Here is a 17,464-nt window from a genome sequence, read left to right on the forward strand (position 1 = left end):
AATAAAATTTTTAATTTATTTAACGAGTGTTTAACAAAGACTCAGTAATTAAATTATAAAAATTATTTTATATTTTTATATACTCATAAAAATATATTTAAATTAATTATATATTATTATGTATTTATAACGAGAATAAATTTATAAATAATAATATAAATATATTTACAAGTCTATTAATAATTTTTAACAATATTTAATGACTGTAATAAACTAATAAATAATTTAACCAATCAATAAAGAAGAATGTTGTCGGCCCCAAAATGACCCAAATTATGCGAAGCGGGTTGAAATCTACCCATATGCTTTCTTCCGGTCGGGACAAAGTCTCTCTCTCTCTCTCTCCCCATTCCGTTCCAATTCCGTCTCCTTTAACACACTGATGAAAGGCATTCGTAGATTGCTGCTTCTTTGACCCAAAATCGTTGGACTCTCAGGCTCGGAAACATGGCGATGCAAACTGGGATTGCGACCTCCAAAGTTCTAGTCCTCGTCGGAGCAGGTAATATACACACACATGAATGTGTATTATCATCTGGCTGCTTTCGCCGTTCAATCTCCTTGCTTCGTTTGTATTTGGGCGCTGTAACCATAATCTTACTGGAAACTGCAATGGTTGCCTTAGTCGGGTATATACCCAATTTCGGATTTTTTCCCACGAACCCAAATGGATTCTGTATCATCAAGTGATAATCTGCACAAGAAAGAGATATTAATGATAAAGAGTGGAAAATAGAAAATTGGGCAACAGTAGTTACCTTTTCAATGAACTCTCTGAGTTCTATCTACAAATGGTTCCAAGCCCGTATAAGGGAGGAAGGTTGCGTTGGCTAGCCAACATAAAACTTCTTGGATCCAACAGCATGAATTCTATGATTGGTAAGCTAGAATTCATGTAGTCAATCCCATGTGGTGGAAGGCTTGACATGTTGTTGTTGTTGTTGGAGAGGCCCCTGTGCGAGTTGATGGAATGGACAATTAGTTAGCAAAAGAGGTACAGGAAAAAAAAAAAAAAAAACCTTGGTGGGAGACACTTAAGTTTAATATTAGGTATATGGGCCTTATAGAAGACAAGGCAATGGATAGAAATGAAGGGAAATCTTGAAATCGTGTAGCCAACCTAAAGGCTTGGTGTGTTGTTTTGTTGGTTCAGAGTACTCTGGGCACAATTGTTTTAGCTGAGTAGTTGGTAACCAATAAGTTTGGTCTCCTGCTTCAGACAAAAAGATAATGTGTGATACCTGTATATGCTATTGGAATTTGCGCATATACTTTTATCATATATTAGAATTATGGATGCAATTGAACCCTTGATACTGCCCTAATGAACTAGCACAAGGAACAGAGTCACATATTACTTCATCACCTAGTTTCACGAACTTAAAGTTAGGGAGTTTGATATAGACTATCTATATCAAATTATTTAATGCCACAAGTATCTTATGTGAAATTATGTTAGCGAGTTTGATATAGACTATCTAAGATTACATTGTTTGTGCTCTGATATGGAGTTTTGCTTCTGTCATCTAGTTTAACATCTACTTCCATCCTTTTTTCAACTGCCCTGTAGGTTTGACTGGTTCAGTTATTTTGAGGAGTGGGCAATTGTCTGATCTCATTTCCCAGCTTTTGGAGCTAATAAAGGGTGTAAATGAAGCTGAAATCTCACCTGAAAAGTATGATAGTGCACTTCTTGCAGCTCAGGTATTATTACCATATATTGGTATCCTTTTCTTAGTGTTAGGGAACCAATCAAGCAGAAAAAAAATTGGAACAAAATCTCACACACACACAAGACAAAATTTACATGGTTCGGCGAAGAATGCCTATGTTCACAGCCACACTAGGTGTTTTTCACTATTTTTTGGAAGATTACAATTACAAGAATTATGCCCACATATTTATAGACGAAAACTAGGGCAAATAGAACTCCTAATTCAAATAGGATTTCTATTCCCCCACCTGCTGACCGAGCAGTAGGACCAGCTCTTGATAGGTGTCATAAATCGAATCAGGCTCCACATCTCCAACACTTAGTTGGTAAAAAAAGATCGCAGTTCTTGAAGAAGGAAGTGAAACTGAATTCAGAATCAAGATACTATCATTGTTTTCCCTCCTAAATTAAGATGTTAGGAGGGAAACAAAGCACTAGTTGACAAATAATGAAAATCTAATCCTAAACTGGATATAACTTATTTATGTAACTAGAAGCCAACATTTAGTGTTGAAAATTGAAGAAATGATATACATGCTAAGCAGAACCTTTTCTAGGTGCTAAGGTACTTTAATATTCTGGAGATCTATGAAGATGAAGAAGAGGAGCCCTTTTGCTACGAGGATTATATCTCAGTAGTCACCTCTATGTATGACCATATCTTTTGTAAGATCATTATGTGCTAATTAAAATGGGAAACAAAAACACTGCGGCCTAATTCTTACTAAGCTTTGTTCAAATTAAAGGAGGAATAAAACTTGAAATTTCTAAATCTTATATAATTATAACCTTATATGATTAGAATTATAAACTTGTAAACTAAATAAGCTCTATGTCCATATACGCTTAAAAATTCCTAATGCTCTAATTTTCCTAAATAACCATAACCTTAAATAACTAGAATTGTAAAATTCTAAAATAAATAGAACTCTATCTCTATCGTACACACTTGAGCAAAATCCTGACTCTATTGTAGCTGGAGGTTTAGAATGCCAAAAGACCATTCCATCAAGAACTGCTCTCATCCATTAGGGGTCTTGGAGGAGAAGTTTAGCCTGATCTAATATCATTACTTTTTTTTTTTTCCCTAGGTAATCTAATATCAGCATTTCATTTACACAGTATAGTTGCTTTTGGGTTTGGCACTATCTTTCTTACTTTGACTGTTAGTTTTACTGTTTTATGCTTTTGATAGCACCTCACTGATAAAACATATACTTAATTTAGCACAGGAGCAAAAATACTAGGTATAGATGCAAATTATGTATTTATATGTGCCTTTTTTTTTAATGCATTTTTTCTGTATCCTCTTTCCTTGCCTTCCCTATAAAACTATTTGATTTGTTAATGTTAGCTTAACTATTTTTATCGTTTTGATTCAATATAACTTGTATGATTATTTCTTATTGGGAAGAGAAAAGAATATTCCCTTGGCTCCAAGATCCACCACTCCCATGCATATCTTTAATTTCCTTTGCTCTGCTAGCAAAATAACGTTGCATATTCAAATACTTTCCACAAAATTAGGTACGTAAGAAAAGCAAAGAACTTGAGCTGTGTGGTATACCATCACCATGCAATTGGCCATAGTTTTTATATTTCCATCTTTAATTTAAAAAACATCATTGTGACCCTTTGTCTTCCTCCTCCTCCTTCTTTTTGCTTGGAGGGCGGATGATCTGGTATGCAAAGCTCCTAAACAACAAATAAAATTCTTCAAACTTTGTTAGGTACTCAGCAATCCCTTTTGTTACCAACTAGAATTAATCCAGCTTTTACTCAACTAGACATTTCATTGGCATTGGCATTTGTTACTTTAAATGAACAAAGGCAAGAATTTGAATTTTGTGGCTAGTCCCACCCAGGCTTTAATTTGGTTACGTAGGACACGTAGGACACATTAGTTTCAGATTAGTCGATTTAGAAAGCCTGTAGGAAAGATTGCAAAGTATAAAATACATGTTAAGGTTCCAATATTATTCTGATGTGTAGTTTTACTGGTTTCTGCCATCAGATTCGACAATTGGCACAAGAGATCAGGGAACTAACTGCAGCCCGTCCTATAACTATTTTCAATGGAAACTCTACCTCCACTGGTATGTAATTTAATTTCTTCCTTCCTCTTTGCCAAATGTAATGGCTCCCAACTTGGAATCTCTATCCCTCCTTCACTTATGCATGCTTCATTTTGAGAGTTATGCACTACATCGCCTTGGTTATGGAGTTCCAGTGGAGAAGCTCCATGAATATAGACTATTCAGATAATTTTCTGTGTCAACAGGGAGTTTTGCTTCTTATTTGCTTCCGGCTGCTGCACTTGGAGCTATGGGATATTGTTACATGTGGTGGAAGGCAAGATTTTATCAGTGATCTTGGAAACTTTTTTTCTTAAAAAAAAAATGTTTTCATGACGTTCTGTTCTATTCTATTTGATGTGGCCCTTGTGAGCTTATTTATGGTCGTTAAGCTTGCTGTACCCAGTTAATCTGTTTCCTTAATGCAGGGCTGGTCCATATCCGATGTTATGTTCGTAACAAAGCATAATATGGCAAATGCTGTTGCAACTGTATCAAAACAGCTAGAGCATGTGACTGAAGCATTGTCTGTAAGTAGGATAATGGCCTGATGTGGAAACTGCTTTCTGTTGTTGAAGCACTTTAGTTACAGTGTTGAAGTTCTTTTGACTTTGGCTTCTATTGATTCTGCAGTCCACAAGAAGGCATTTGACAAAAGGACTGGAAAACCTGGATTGGAAGCTGGATGAGCAGAAGGAAACATCTAAGCTCATTGCAAATGATGTGGGTAACATTTTTATGGTTCTGATCATGATGCATGATTTTGTGTAAAATCTGTAATTGAAATGGAGAGAGATCCTTTTGGCCCAAAGCAAGGGGGTCTTATTATCACATGCAAAGTACTCCAGTTCCACTTTTTCCCATGGTTCATACAGTATGATTAATAGACAACAAAATTTTCCTTGCGCCAAGAACATCACTGACTTCGAGGTCCATGTGCATCTCTATGCCAGGCTGTAGTGTAGAGTTTTGGGATATAGTTTCAAGAGAATATAGATTACAGGCTCTTCAACACCTGGATGACTGAGAAGTCTCTTCCTTCAAGCTGAATAAATAATAAATAAATAAACTCACTAATGGTGGACATGCCTGCCCTTCCTGCTCCACCCTGTACTTCATTACACTGTTTTATGGTAGAAAAATGGCTTGCTTCGTTGTATTTCCTTATTTTGACATCATGTCTCTCTCCCCTGGGCACTCCTATACAAAAAGGGCAGGTCAATACAAAATGGCCCTCTGCCATCCTGTCTAGGGAGGGACCTTTACAAGCAAAAAGTTTGCTTTCCTGTGCTTTGAACTGTGGTGCCCTGGGTTGCACTGAAGCAAAACAAAGTCAGAGCTATGCCAAAAAAAAAAAAAAATCCACTCCTGGTTCTGTATTGCCATATTGCCTGTTTTAGATATACTAATTCTATTTAATCTCAAAATGTTTTTGGACAAAAGAATGAAAAATGAATGTCTAATATATGGAGAGATTTGACCTTGGCACTCCTTTATGCTTTGCATTGTAGTGTTATGGATTATGTAATTTTGGGAAGAGGAGAAGTTTTATAGATTTTGTAATGGATGAGTTTCGTGGAATGAATGGAAAAATGAACTAATAGAGTTGGGGCTGGGTATAAGATTGTCAATACCAGCTTGAATGTGAATTTTGTTGGAAACAGAAGGCTAACTATCACATGATTCTAAATTTGAAAGCAGGTTGAAGCTAGAAATATATGTATGTGTTGATATTTGTTTTGTTAATTGCGTTAGTGTTGGAGTCTAGAGGACAATGATATCTTGACTTGGACCATGGGGAATACTAAATAATACTAGTTCACTTATTTTCTTTTGCAATTTGTTTGTCTGTGGTTAAGTGAAGTTCACTCAATGTTTGTCTGCAGGTAATTGAGGTGAGATCAGACCTCAGTCAAATTGGTTATGATATTGAAATAATCCATCAGATGGTGAATGGGTTGGTAAGTTAGTATGTCTTTTGAAGTGTGCCCAAATTGCTAAATTTGGATGAAGATATTAGGATGATTACTTTTCTGAATTTTTAATTGTTGACTAACTCAACAGGAGGGAAAGATCGAGCTTCTTGAAAACAAGCAGGTTTTTACCCATTTGATCCCGTAACAAGAACATACAAACCTCCCGTTTATTTGATTTATCCTTGGTTGCTTTCTCAACATCATGCAGGATATGACTAATTCTGGTCTGTGGTATCTTTGCCAAGTAGCTGGAGGCATCAAAGATGGGCCAAGTACTAACGTTTTAAAGGTCTGGTGTTCTATTATATATGCTTGCAATGCTTTTTCTTTACTTGGGGAAATTATTGATAAATTGTGCAAATGCTCAAACTAACCAACAATTTGGGACCTAGATATTTATGTGAATTATTAGAAAGCTTTGGGTGGCCAAATGTGAATTTTTATCTTTTGCTTAGGGGTGTAAATGAGCGGAATTTAGCTTTGTTTGGGCTTGGCTCGTTTACTTCTAAAGGCATTCAAGATTGGGTCACTTATGAGCTGAGCTCTATAAGGAATGTTCAAACTCTGTTCATGAATAATTTTTCATGTTGAGGCTTGGCTCATTTAAGCTAAACAAGCCAAATTTACACTTGTTATCAAGCTTGTTCATGAACAAGAAATTTTTGAGTTCGTTCATGAATAAGTTATTGAGGTTGTTCATGAGTAAGAAGTTATATAGCTTGTTCATGAACAAGAAATGAGTTTATTCATTGAAGTCGTTCATGAACAAGGAGTTATAGAGCTTGTTCGTGAACAAAACAAGAAACGAGTTTGTTCATGAACAAAAACACAATCATTTATAGATCATAGATTTCAACCTAAGACAAAAAAAAAAGAAACTAAACCCTAAAACATCTTAGAGATATATATACACTCTTATTAAATGAACAAACAAACGAGTTTTTAATGACCTTTAAATGAATTATAAACAAACTTATTCGTGAACACAAACAAGTTGAATAGGCTTCTGTTCGAGCGTCAGCTAGTAAATGAGCTGTAACTTTTTGATTGAATTCATTTATTTGCTTAATAAGTGAGCATAAACAAGCTCAAATTGAACTCGTTCATTAGTTATTCATCAAACGTATTAGTTTGTTTACACCCCTACTTTTGCTAAAACAAAATTAATTGCAGTCACACCCCCCTCCCCCTTTCATTGTCATTACTCAATCAGTAATAATTACAGCTTGATATTTCAAATTGAGCTTGGTTTGGTACATGGATTTTTTTTTTTTTTGGCTAAATGGTTTGATACATGGATTAAACAAATATAATTTGATGGAAGTGAGTGATCATAAAATTTTGGATCACACTGTCTGAAATTGAACACGTGAGAGTAAAAATAGAGTACTGAGCAATGCTAGCAGAAAAGGTCTGGAATTTGTTGTCGACCAACCTCACTAAGTGAAGATTTCTGGCACTGCTACTAGCTATTAAAAAGCTGGTCAACAGCAACAACCTCCCTTCTTCCTTCTTTTTATATATATTTTGTGTAGATGTACTTTTCTTGTTTTGTGGAAGAAGAAAATGAGACGAACATATTTTGATTTCATATGCTGAAGTATTCAAAATTGTAATGAGGCTTCTCTATATTATGTCATGGGCTTATTTCTTCAAGCAGAAGAAAAGGTTTCCTGATGCGTTACCAGAATCAACCACTAGTTAACGTCACTCTGTTGCTGGCTTCTTTCTTTCTTTCTGGACTAGCCTGTGGCAGTGAATGTTGTTAGGTTTATGTAACAGAATTGTACAGTAGATAAGAGTGCATGGATGCTCCTTGTGAATTGGGAACTTGTGGTGGAAATTTTGACCTTAGTTTACGTTCTAGCCTTGTATCTAGCAAAAGAGGTTGGGGAAGACCAAGAACAATTTGGTAGGAGACACTTAGGCATGATATAAGGACCTTATAGAAGATAAGACCATAGAAATGACGGACAAGTTAGAATTCATCTAGCCTGACTTCATATAAAGGCTTGATATATTGTTTTAAGTCTTGGCCTTCTATATGTTTGCTAGGCATGCACAAACAATACAAGTAAACACATTTTTATTTCCTGGAGTTCTGCCAATTGAGCTGTTAGTTTGTCATCCATCCTCATCAACTTGTTATGGGATTTGAACTTTTTGGTTGTAATTGGACAGGATGTTGAGGCCAAGTTAACAGACAATTCAAAATTGACAGTCGAAGGGAAATCGCTGAAGGTATGTTGAGCTTGTTGATTCATTTTTCGTTGCCAGAATTCACATCCATTTCGCAACTTAGACTGTTCAACAATGGTCTTTCAGGGGCTCCAGTTCATAGTTGAATCAAATGAGCCAAGTCCAGTAGAGAAACCAAACAAAATTATTGATGCCACAAACAATCCTGCCAAAGGTATTTCAACCATGAAAACAAGAATTCACAGGTCCTATCCAGTTGGAATTGCTGCGGCTCGGGATTTCTTGGGTGCAGGCATGTGATTTTTGTTATAAACTCAAAGTATAAGCCCGGGCTATCAATTTCGGGAAGCGGTGTTCCCCCAATACAATTTTTGTTATAAAACGACACATACACATGTTGAGCCTCAATCTGGCTACGTGGGATCGACTAATCTCTTATTCTGTATGATTGTTGAAAAGTAGCATGTATTGGTTTCAGCTGTACAACCATCTGGGGACTATGGTGGTTGAGCTTGATTTGTTCATCTCATTTCTATAAAATATGGGTGTATTCAAATAAGGACTCTTATTCTCTTTGTTTCTGTTAGTGCTTGATTGTCATTAACTGTAGAACTTTTGTTCCCGTGAGAAGGTACTTCTGAGTAATACATTGTGAATGCATTGATTGATTCATAGTGAATGCATTGTTGGCATTAACTGAGTAATATGCTTCCTTTTTTGACCTGAAGCACTCTTACTAATCCAACAAAGATGAAAAAGAACAATGAGACGTCTAGATGACAAAAAATACTAATCCAAACTCGATGTATTGGCATTCATGTAGATTATCAGTAACATAACATTTACAAAGGAAAGCCAAAGCCATTTAGAAGCAGCCACTGCATTCAATATACAATTAATTCAACACAACAAACAAACTGATGATGCCCTCTTGACTCAGTCAAGAACCCAATTTTGAGCTCGCACTGCCTGCTGCAGCAGCATCAGGTGATAGTAGCAATGAAGCATCTTTGCATTTGATGTCTCCCTTGCTTCCTCCAGCAGCCTGAGCCTGCTTCTGCCTCTGCCTCTTGTCTTTCTCATCTTCCCACGACCCATCTCTCTTGCTCGCCTAGGCCAAAACGAAGCACGCGTAAGCAGATGATACAGTCAAATGCTAAACTATTCACGGCAATGCAATGCAACGGTCTACCTGCGGGCAGTGGTAGCTTGGAGCGGTTTTTCGTTTCGATATGCTTCTGGTGGCTCTGAGGCGACTCCTAGTCTGTCCAGAGTCATCCTTATCCTCTACCGTTGCAGAAACTGAAACGCTATCGATCTGAACCGACACTTCATTAGATCCGCAGCTCTCCTTTTCTTCCCCCGCCACATCGAAAAGCCTCTTCCTGACCATCGATCTATGGGTGATGTTCATTTGCTCGAGCTGCTTCCATGCATGGTTCTCGAAAGGGGAGCTTTCTGGAAGCCGAGTGGCCATCCACCGCTCCAGCCAGCTCCAGCCGACGTTAGTCTCAACGCCTTCCGATCTGGTCTGGTTCTTCTTCGAACAGATTCGTAGCTGTGGAACAGACCGAATGAAGCAGAATTATCTCGCTGTTGGATGAAGAATTTTCTAGTTTCATTTGATCTACCTGTTGGGAAAACGCATAAGCCAACGCTCTCTCGCGCCTGGTCGTCGCCTCCAGCCTGTTCTGAATTCTCATCTTCGATATGTTGCTGCTCACGGTGCTATCATCCCAATCTTCCTACAAAAATCAAATTCAATCGTTTGATAACGCCTCAAATTTTCTATGTTCTTTTCTCTTGATTTCTATATGTAGTAATTCGATCGATCCTAACGTGCAGAAGCTGGAGCTTCAAGGAGGTCTAATTCACCTCTAATTCATTCTCTTACCTTTGGCTTTAACATCGGAACCCTGGTTTTCTGCTGTGAACGGTGCTGGATCGTCGAAATCTCTTCTCGAGTTGAGAATACCTCAGTCGAATTTCCGGTTTGAACTTCAATCGATGTCCCAACGGATGGTGCGCTCGCACTTCCATCCACTGACCTGATCGCTTCGTTTCTCCGCCTAGCCTGTAATTCCGCCAGGAAATGGCCGGTAAGAAACCCAAATTTCGAATTCTAAATCAAAACGCAGATATCTTTGTGACTGTGAATTCACCAGGAAGTGTCTAAATGCCGATTGGATCACTATCGCTGCATCGTCTCGGCGAAAAAGCTTCGCAGTTGAGTTCTTCTTCTCCTTTGCCATTTCTTCTTTGCTCTGAATTTCACTTCTTTCAGCTAATTCCTCTGCAATTGGCTGTGTCACAGTGGCCTCGGAGCTCTCCAGACATGGCTGAGCAATGGATGCTTCCGAGCTCTCGAGCACCGAATGTGTAATGGTTGCAGCAGAGCTCCTTGCGAAGGCTGAATCTGAATCTTCCTCAGCAAGAACTGAATTGAACTCATCTCCACAGAGATAAGTTCTCACTGAGCTCCTCCATTTTCTCTTTTCCACTGAACTGTTCTTTGCCTAATCAAAGAGAATCAGCATATACGGAGTAGATAAGCTTAAGAATCGAAGAATTGAATATATGGCTATGTAAAATCTAGAAACGGAACTCAAACTCACTTTACTCTTGAAGAAAACACTTCTCACCAGCTCCCCAGTAATGCCCATCTCACTTGAGCAATCGCAAACGCAGAATTCTCAAATGGGTTGCTTCAACCCCTCTCAAAAGCCACTATAAATCACTGGTGCTTCCTGCTGTGATCCAACAAAAGTTGAAGTTACTCAGCTTTGTGAGCTTCACCTGTCTGCACACTATAAAAGCTTAAAAACATCAAGTATTGCCTAAAAACAAATAATATATCAACTTTTGTTTTACTGTGTGGAGTTAATTAGATGAATTTTAGGTAGTTCTCTAATTATTTTTATTTGTGAACTTATCTTTCTTAAGGCTTTTATAATTCTTGTTTATTTAAAACTTATGTTATTTGATTTTATGCAATATTTTTAATTTTATTTGAGTTTGAGAAATAGCAACCCACACAAGTGATTCTTATTTGCTAGAATTAACCACATGTTAGAATTAAGCCACAGGATCTGCAAGAACTGCGCAGCTTTAGAGCTGGAATTGGAGGCTTCAAATCACAGAAATAAACAAAGACTATAAAAGTGGAGAAGTGGGAAGGTGTTTATTGCTTTTGTGTTGCTTTTTGCACATGTTTCCTAGCAGATTAGCCTCACAAAGTTTGCTTGCCACTGGGGCTATGTCTATTCCTTCTTGTACCTCTGCAGCAATGTCTTTGCTTTTAGGGGCTGCTTGAGGAGCCAAAGAAACTTGAGTGGTGTCCACTCCATATTTAATTGACAAGACAAAAGGGGAAATTGTTTTTAATCAAACAAATTACTTGTATGTCCAAACAGAGCTCTGTTATTTTTTAGCGGGGGAAGATGACAAATCTGGTATCATATAAGATAATTTTTGCATACAATGGAGTAGGTCACACGGCATTGGGATGGAAAGATGGTGAAAATGACATGCCATTTTTGTACTGAATGTGCTTGATGTGGTGATAGTTTACTGGTGGTATTTCTGGTAGATTTGAGTTTCGTATATAAATAATTGAACAATGACATTGTCCGGATGATTCGCAGAGATCATTTTGAATGTCCAAAATGACCAATGTGTTAAACTCCTGCATAAGTTGAAGGTACCCAAGTTTCCCCTTTGTATTTAGTGATTAATAGCTTTCTTTTGCTTTGTGATGACCAGGTGACTGATAGTATTTGGTCTTCTCAAATGGTGCCTCCTCATCACATCACAAACTTTAGTGTTTAGTCCCTCTACTCTTACAAGTTTTGATGATTTTTAAATACTGTTAGTGAACAATGAACATAGTCATAGTTCTTCCTTTTTATCCGAGTTTATAATTGATCGTGATTCCTTAAAAAACTATTTAAAAGTGATGGGTTGTCATGGAGGTGGTATTGCAGTAGATGAACTTAAAAAGGGGTTGTTGAGCCATGGCTAAGATATAACATAGGGAATGGCATGTGGTGCACCTTGAAGGGATCCACACATGGTGAGTGTAAAGTTGTGGCTATGGATAAAAAGCACTGGCTTGCCATCAAAGCTTCTATCACCAGAGGTGGTCCATAAATATACATATAATAAAACTTGGCATGCTTTGTATATTCACCACCATTTTCAGCACATGGACATAATAGGAGATGATGGATCTGAAAACAACAGTACATTGTGCTTGATGAAATGGATGAAAAGGGAAATAAAAAAAAATGCCCTTAAAAAATATTTAATATATTGAAAAAGAAAAAATGATTTACCAAATGAACTTTAGTAAGTTATTTTTTTCTCTTGAAAATTCAAAAATTCCCTTCTATGAGAATACCTTTAGCTTTTCTTTATGTCAAACAATAGTGAATAAAATAAATATTTGACTTTTGAAACTCAAAAATAAAAACTTACAAGTAAAGTATAATATGTTAATTTTATTTATTGAACATCTCATATAAACTCAAATTATTTTTATCAGTTTAGGTCTTATCAGATATTTTTAATTTGATTTTAGATTTTTGATCTTTGTTTTTTATTTTTGATTATTTTTTATTATCAAGTCCTGTTGTTTATGTTGACCATGTAGCTTGTATTGAGGTACTAGTTTTTCTAAAAGGATTACATTTAACAATTAATTTAAGTACAAGTAATTTATATGTAAAGAGAATTACACCATTGTGATTTTGGTAACTTATCTTACTTTTTAACTTTATATAATCATTATATTTAGTCTGTTCTTGATTTCTTATATAATTATTAAGATTCTTCACTTAACACATTCGTCACGATGGTAATTATATAGCTCATCATTTTGCTCATTTGGAGTATAGTTGTTTGGTCATGTTATACGAAATGACCTTTTTGTTTTACTCAATGTGTCACTAGCTTGTTTTAATATTTGTTAATAAGAAGCTTATTTTTTCAAGTTTATTTTAATTAGATAACTTGACAAGTCATTTGAGATATTAAAAAATAATTTTTTTTCAATTTATAAAAAAATTACTCTAAATTTAGAAAGAGCCCATATTTTTTCGTAATTTACCATATGTAAATGTAATTTGCCGTAAATATAATAATCTGTTGGGCCTTGTTTAATAATTTCAAACGCAGTAGGCCTAATTACGGCTGTATTGGATGGGCTTTGCGTATTAGTGGCCCAATGTTACTTGCGGGCCCATCCCGAGTTCAGGATGGGCTTTCCTTAAGTCCTAATAATTGTACTTGTACTAGTACTCGAGAAGTTATGTAATTAGTTTCTCGTCTCTGGCTTAATTAAGTAACAACTATTTATTAGCCAAGCTTAATTTAAAATAAAAAATATATTTATTTATTTTTCTTAAATATGAACTAATTTTACACATTAAATAAAAAAACGATTATTGGTACATTGAGAAATGATATATTCATAAATAAATTTAATAAATAATTATCATAAATTGATATGATATACACAAAATTATAATAATTTTAAGCTTATAATTTTAGTGTATTTTTATATAATAAAATAAAATATTAATCATTTTTTATAATTTGGCTAAATGATGACTTGGAAAATTGATAAGAGGTTGTTTGGCTTATCACTTTTTTTAAGAACTTATAAGTCTTTCTACTTATTAATATTTAAGTTAATTACGTGTTTTGATAAATATATTTTAAGTTGTCATTTATATAGTTATGTGTTTTGTTTGAAAAAATTAATAAGTTATCAGAATTTAACAAAAACACTAAAATAGATATATTGCTGAATAATATAAATAAAATTTATAAAAAAAATATTTTATAATAAAAATAAATTATAAATTGATAAAAGTTTTATTGATAAATTATATATATTTATTTACAAATATATTAATATAATAATTTATGTTTAAATTTAAATTTAATTCATAAAAAAGTTTTATATATATATATATATAGTTATTGAGAGAAGGTAAGATGACGAAGGCAGTGACTATGATGGAGTCGATGATAAAGACCGACAAAATTACAATTGATCTAAAAGCAAGATGTGACAATATCACGAAAGAGAAAATTTAGACAACAGTAACAACGTTGAGTTGGAGATGACAATGATGAAAGTTGATAATAAATGAGACGATCAAAGAAAAAATGAGAGAATGATAGAGAATTATAAATATTTAAATTATTTGAAAACAAATTTATAATTAACTTAATCAACTACCAATAACTTATTCAAAAATTTTCGATAATATTTAATCTTTCTAATATTTAACAAGTGCGAAATAAAATAAACTATATAATATTTAAACCTCAGTAAAAATTATTTGAAAACGGACCGCCAAACACCCTCTTATTAGTGTCATTATCCTTGTCTAAAAGGCGTCGAACGGATCGGGTCGAATAAACCGTTCCCACCTGCCCTCGCTCTCGCTCACCCTTGGTCTCGTCCATCTCCACTTCCACTCTTTTTCATCGTTCAAGCTCTCTCTCTCTTCAATCTCCGTCTGTAGCTCTATTTATGTTCGAAACTCGGACGTTGTCAATTGCTGAATCAAGCAGCTCGCTCAATTTGTCCCCAATTTACCACACGGCTAGGGTTTTTCACCAGACTTTTAAGCTGGGAATCGTCTCTGAAGAAGTCTCTCTGGTACCTTTTCCTTCAAGGTTTTGCCCTAACACGACTGAACCAGCCCTGGCGCTAATCCTAATTTGTTTCTGCTACAGAATTGTGTGGATGTTCGAAGTGGTTGATTCGGGAAGCAGCTTTCAAAGGGAATAGGATGAGTATCGTGCCGAAGGAGACGATTGAGGTGATAGCGCAAAGCATTGGGATCAGTAGCTTGTCGCCGGATGTTGCTCTGGCTCTTGCTCCCGATGTGGAGTACCGTATGCGTGAAATCATGCAGGTTGGTTTAGTATGCTGCAAAATCGTGCTTTCTTCTTGTTTGTTTTGATACGTGAACGTGATCGACTCTTTGGAATATGCCTCCGGAGTTAATTCAATTAAAGGGTGCAATTTTCAGTTGAGTTAGAGAAGGTCAATAGTCGTGAATAGAATCCTAGAAGCTGATGCACATTCTGGATACTGCAAAATGTTTATTCTTTCTGCCGATCGGGCGTTACTGCACTTTTACTGTAGAAGCCACCCAAGAGTATGACGCTAGAGTAGTTTGATGTTTCATTATTAGCTTTCCAGAACTAACGGTAAGGTTCGGGAAAATTCGGAGGATTCAGTGTTTTATTGAGTTTCTGAGTATTGTGATATGAAAAATATAAAAGCTGCATGCCTTATAACTTTTGTCTTTTATTTCCTTCAAAGGTGACATGTTTACTCACCCTGAAGGCCCATGGTATGAATAATTTTTCTTTATAAACTAAGCTTGGATTATAAGGTTAAGAAAAACTTGTCTTCTGAGGCGTGGACATATAAGAAGTTTCTTCAGATCCTTCCCTTGCATTTTGTGGTGTAGAACTTGGCCTGTAAATCCAGGGTGAGTGCTCGCTTTGACAGTGTAATGATCTGCTAGGTGGCTCTTCAGCAGCACAATAGTATAGTGTGATGGACATGGGAATACGTATTCAATAAGAAGTTTATTAATAAAGCCATTAAGCAAGACATAAACTGAAATGATTGAGTAGAACATATTAAAGGAAAGATCTAAACAAAATCATATATATATTTGTTTAAAAAAGAAGATGGCTTAGCTGCATTTACAAGCAAAAAATATTAAGGGAAACATGTAATTAGGTGTAAATTAGGGGTTGCTAATTTATTCATAATTGCTACTAATTAGAGATTGTTGATTGATTGCAAATTGGGGATTGATTGATTGGGGATTATTGCAAATTAAGGGTTGATTAATTGGGGATTGTTGTAAATTAGGGATGATTTTTTTCCCTTGTTCTTATATATAACCCTCATGGCAAAGGTAGGCACTTGGAGAGACAAATGATAGAGCCCCAAACCTTAAGCAGTCTTGGTGGTGGAATGAAGAGGTACAATTGAAAATTAGAAATAAGAAAACTTACTATAAGCCTGTATATCAGTGCAACAATGAAGAAAACCTAAAAAATTATAAAGAAATGAAAAAGACAGCAAAAAGAGCTGATAGTGAAGCAAGGTCAAAAACATATGAGAATCTATATAAATGACTTGATACAAAAGATGGAGAAAGGGATATATATAAATTAGCTAAAGCAAGAGAAAATCTATTAGTGAATGACATAGCGATTAAGGAGAGATGAAATGAGTATTTCACAAAATTATTCAATGATGGTGGGGACACAAGAGTTAGGTTGGGACATCTTAGTAACTTCAAAGGGAACGTGAGCTATACATTTTATTGATGCATAAGTTCAAAAGAAATAAGGCAAGCATTAAAAAAGATGAAAAATCATAAGGCGGTGGGACCGGATAATATACTGTCATGAACCTAGGGTTTAGCCTAGGATTGGAATGACAATGGAAGTAGCTGATGAATAGAATCAAGAACAGAATATTTGAGAGGAAGAAATGGGGAAGAATGTAGAGAGAAATGGGGGAGAGAAATAGAGAGAAAATGAGAGGGAGATTGTAGAGAAATTGTAGAGAGAGAATTAGATTTCATTCATTTTATTCAAGCATATCCTTCTCCTTTTACAATTGGCCTTTTTATAGGCATAGCTAGATGTTTAACTAATTTCTAACAATATCCTAACAGCACCCATGTGCTTCTAACAACTTGTAAAATATCTCTGACTAATTATTATACTCTATTACAATAATGCCCCTTTATTACTCCTAAGGTCATGACAATTCCCCCCTTCTCGAGAGAGTTCTTGTCCCCAAGAACTTGCAACAAGTAGCCATTGTTTCATCCAATTCCCGCATTTTCTATCTGATTGATCTTCCTTTCTTTCTTTCTCCTTCTAGGCCTCTTGTTCTTCCTCGTTCTTAAGTGCCTAAGATCAATCTTAGGCCTAAGTTGCCCCAAAACTTTCATAGAAGAAACTTTATCGAATTTAAGCCCAATACAACCACCTCCTTCTATAGTTGTCCAATCAAATTTGGCCTTCCATTGAAGAACATGATCAACCACATCCGACCTGATATGGTTAACAGTTGAAACTTGGAGTCTAAAGGAAGAATTAACTGTGTCCTTGACTTCCTTTGATAGTTTATCTCCGTCCCATACCAATAAGTAAGGTAAGCATGTAATTTCATTTCCATCCATCCCACTACCATATTCTACTGCAAAACTTCCAGCAACATCCTGAAATTGTAGCAATGGATGATTGCAGATTTGCCTTGGATACTCATACCAAAGCTGTTTGTGAGCATTAGCATTAGGAGCTGCTGCAACTTCCATTTCAGCCAATGATTCATCCTTCCATACAGTAGACAGCAACTTGGATTTTCTAGTAGGAGCAAAAATCAACACAACAACGATAGTTTTGTTTTCTTCAGCAAACCCTTCGATTCCTTCTGCTATATC

The 17,464-nt window shown here is 35.7% G+C and overlaps 3 protein-coding genes across 5 annotated transcripts in view; 2 read left to right on the plus strand and 1 right to left on the minus strand.

Moving 5' to 3' along the window:
* Positions 1-270: 270 nt before the first annotated feature.
* Positions 271-8,634, plus strand: LOC127791879 (uncharacterized). The gene is made up of 11 exons (XM_052322038.1): positions 271-502; positions 1,571-1,704; positions 3,729-3,810; positions 3,996-4,066; positions 4,218-4,319; positions 4,423-4,512; positions 5,676-5,750; positions 5,854-5,886; positions 5,974-6,054; positions 7,947-8,006; positions 8,091-8,634. Exons 1-11 carry the CDS (start codon positions 448-450, stop codon positions 8,262-8,264), a joined length of 957 nt encoding a protein of 318 aa, XP_052177998.1. The 5' UTR covers positions 271-447; the 3' UTR covers positions 8,265-8,634.
* Positions 8,635-8,741: 107 nt separating this feature from the next.
* Positions 8,742-11,721, minus strand: LOC127791878 (protein IQ-DOMAIN 33). Its single transcript, XM_052322037.1, has 6 exons — positions 10,580-11,721; positions 10,127-10,480; positions 9,859-10,038; positions 9,596-9,709; positions 9,157-9,522; positions 8,742-9,075 (listed from the first exon to the last, which is right to left on the minus strand). Exons 1-6 carry the CDS (start codon positions 10,625-10,627, stop codon positions 8,905-8,907), a joined length of 1,233 nt encoding a protein of 410 aa, XP_052177997.1. The 5' UTR covers positions 10,628-11,721; the 3' UTR covers positions 8,742-8,904.
* A 2,357-nt stretch (positions 11,722-14,078) lies between these two features.
* Positions 14,079-17,464, plus strand: part of LOC127791876 (transcription initiation factor TFIID subunit 6) — a 30,703-nt gene continuing 27,317 nt past the window's right edge. The window contains exons 1-2 of one of the 3 annotated variants that reach the window (XM_052322034.1): positions 14,079-14,637; positions 14,715-14,896. In XM_052322034.1, coding sequence (XP_052177994.1) covers positions 14,771-14,896 — 126 coding nt within the window. In that variant the 5' untranslated portion in view covers positions 14,079-14,637; positions 14,715-14,770. The remainder of the gene's footprint in view (positions 14,638-14,714; positions 14,897-17,464) is intronic. The other 2 variants (XM_052322033.1, XM_052322032.1) reach the window with 2 other exon arrangements.

This window comes from Diospyros lotus, chromosome 15 (assembly GCF_014633365.1).
Source record: "Diospyros lotus cultivar Yz01 chromosome 15, ASM1463336v1, whole genome shotgun sequence".
NCBI classification, from domain to species: Eukaryota; Viridiplantae; Streptophyta; class Magnoliopsida; order Ericales; family Ebenaceae; genus Diospyros; species Diospyros lotus.

Excerpts from the sequence above, each read along its gene's own strand:
- LOC127791879 (XM_052322038.1), top strand. The coding sequence starts at position 448 with ATGGCGATGCAAACTGGGATTGCGACCTCCAAAGTTCTAGTCCTCGTC. Across the intron at positions 503-1,570 it reads TCTAGTCCTCGTCGGAGCAG|GTTTGACTGGTTCAGTTATT; the intron begins GTAATATACACA and ends ACTGCCCTGTAG. Across the intron at positions 5,751-5,853 it reads ATCAGATGGTGAATGGGTTG|GAGGGAAAGATCGAGCTTCT; the intron begins GTAAGTTAGTAT and ends CTAACTCAACAG.
- LOC127791878 (XM_052322037.1), bottom strand. The coding sequence starts at position 10,627 with ATGGGCATTACTGGGGAGCTGGTGAGAAGTGTTTTCTTCAAGAGTAAA. Across the intron at positions 10,481-10,579 it reads GTGTTTTCTTCAAGAGTAAA|GCAAAGAACAGTTCAGTGGA; the intron begins GTGAGTTTGAGT and ends CTCTTTGATTAG. Across the intron at positions 10,039-10,126 it reads CGGCATTTAGACACTTCCTG|GCTAGGCGGAGAAACGAAGC; the intron begins GTGAATTCACAG and ends GCGGAATTACAG.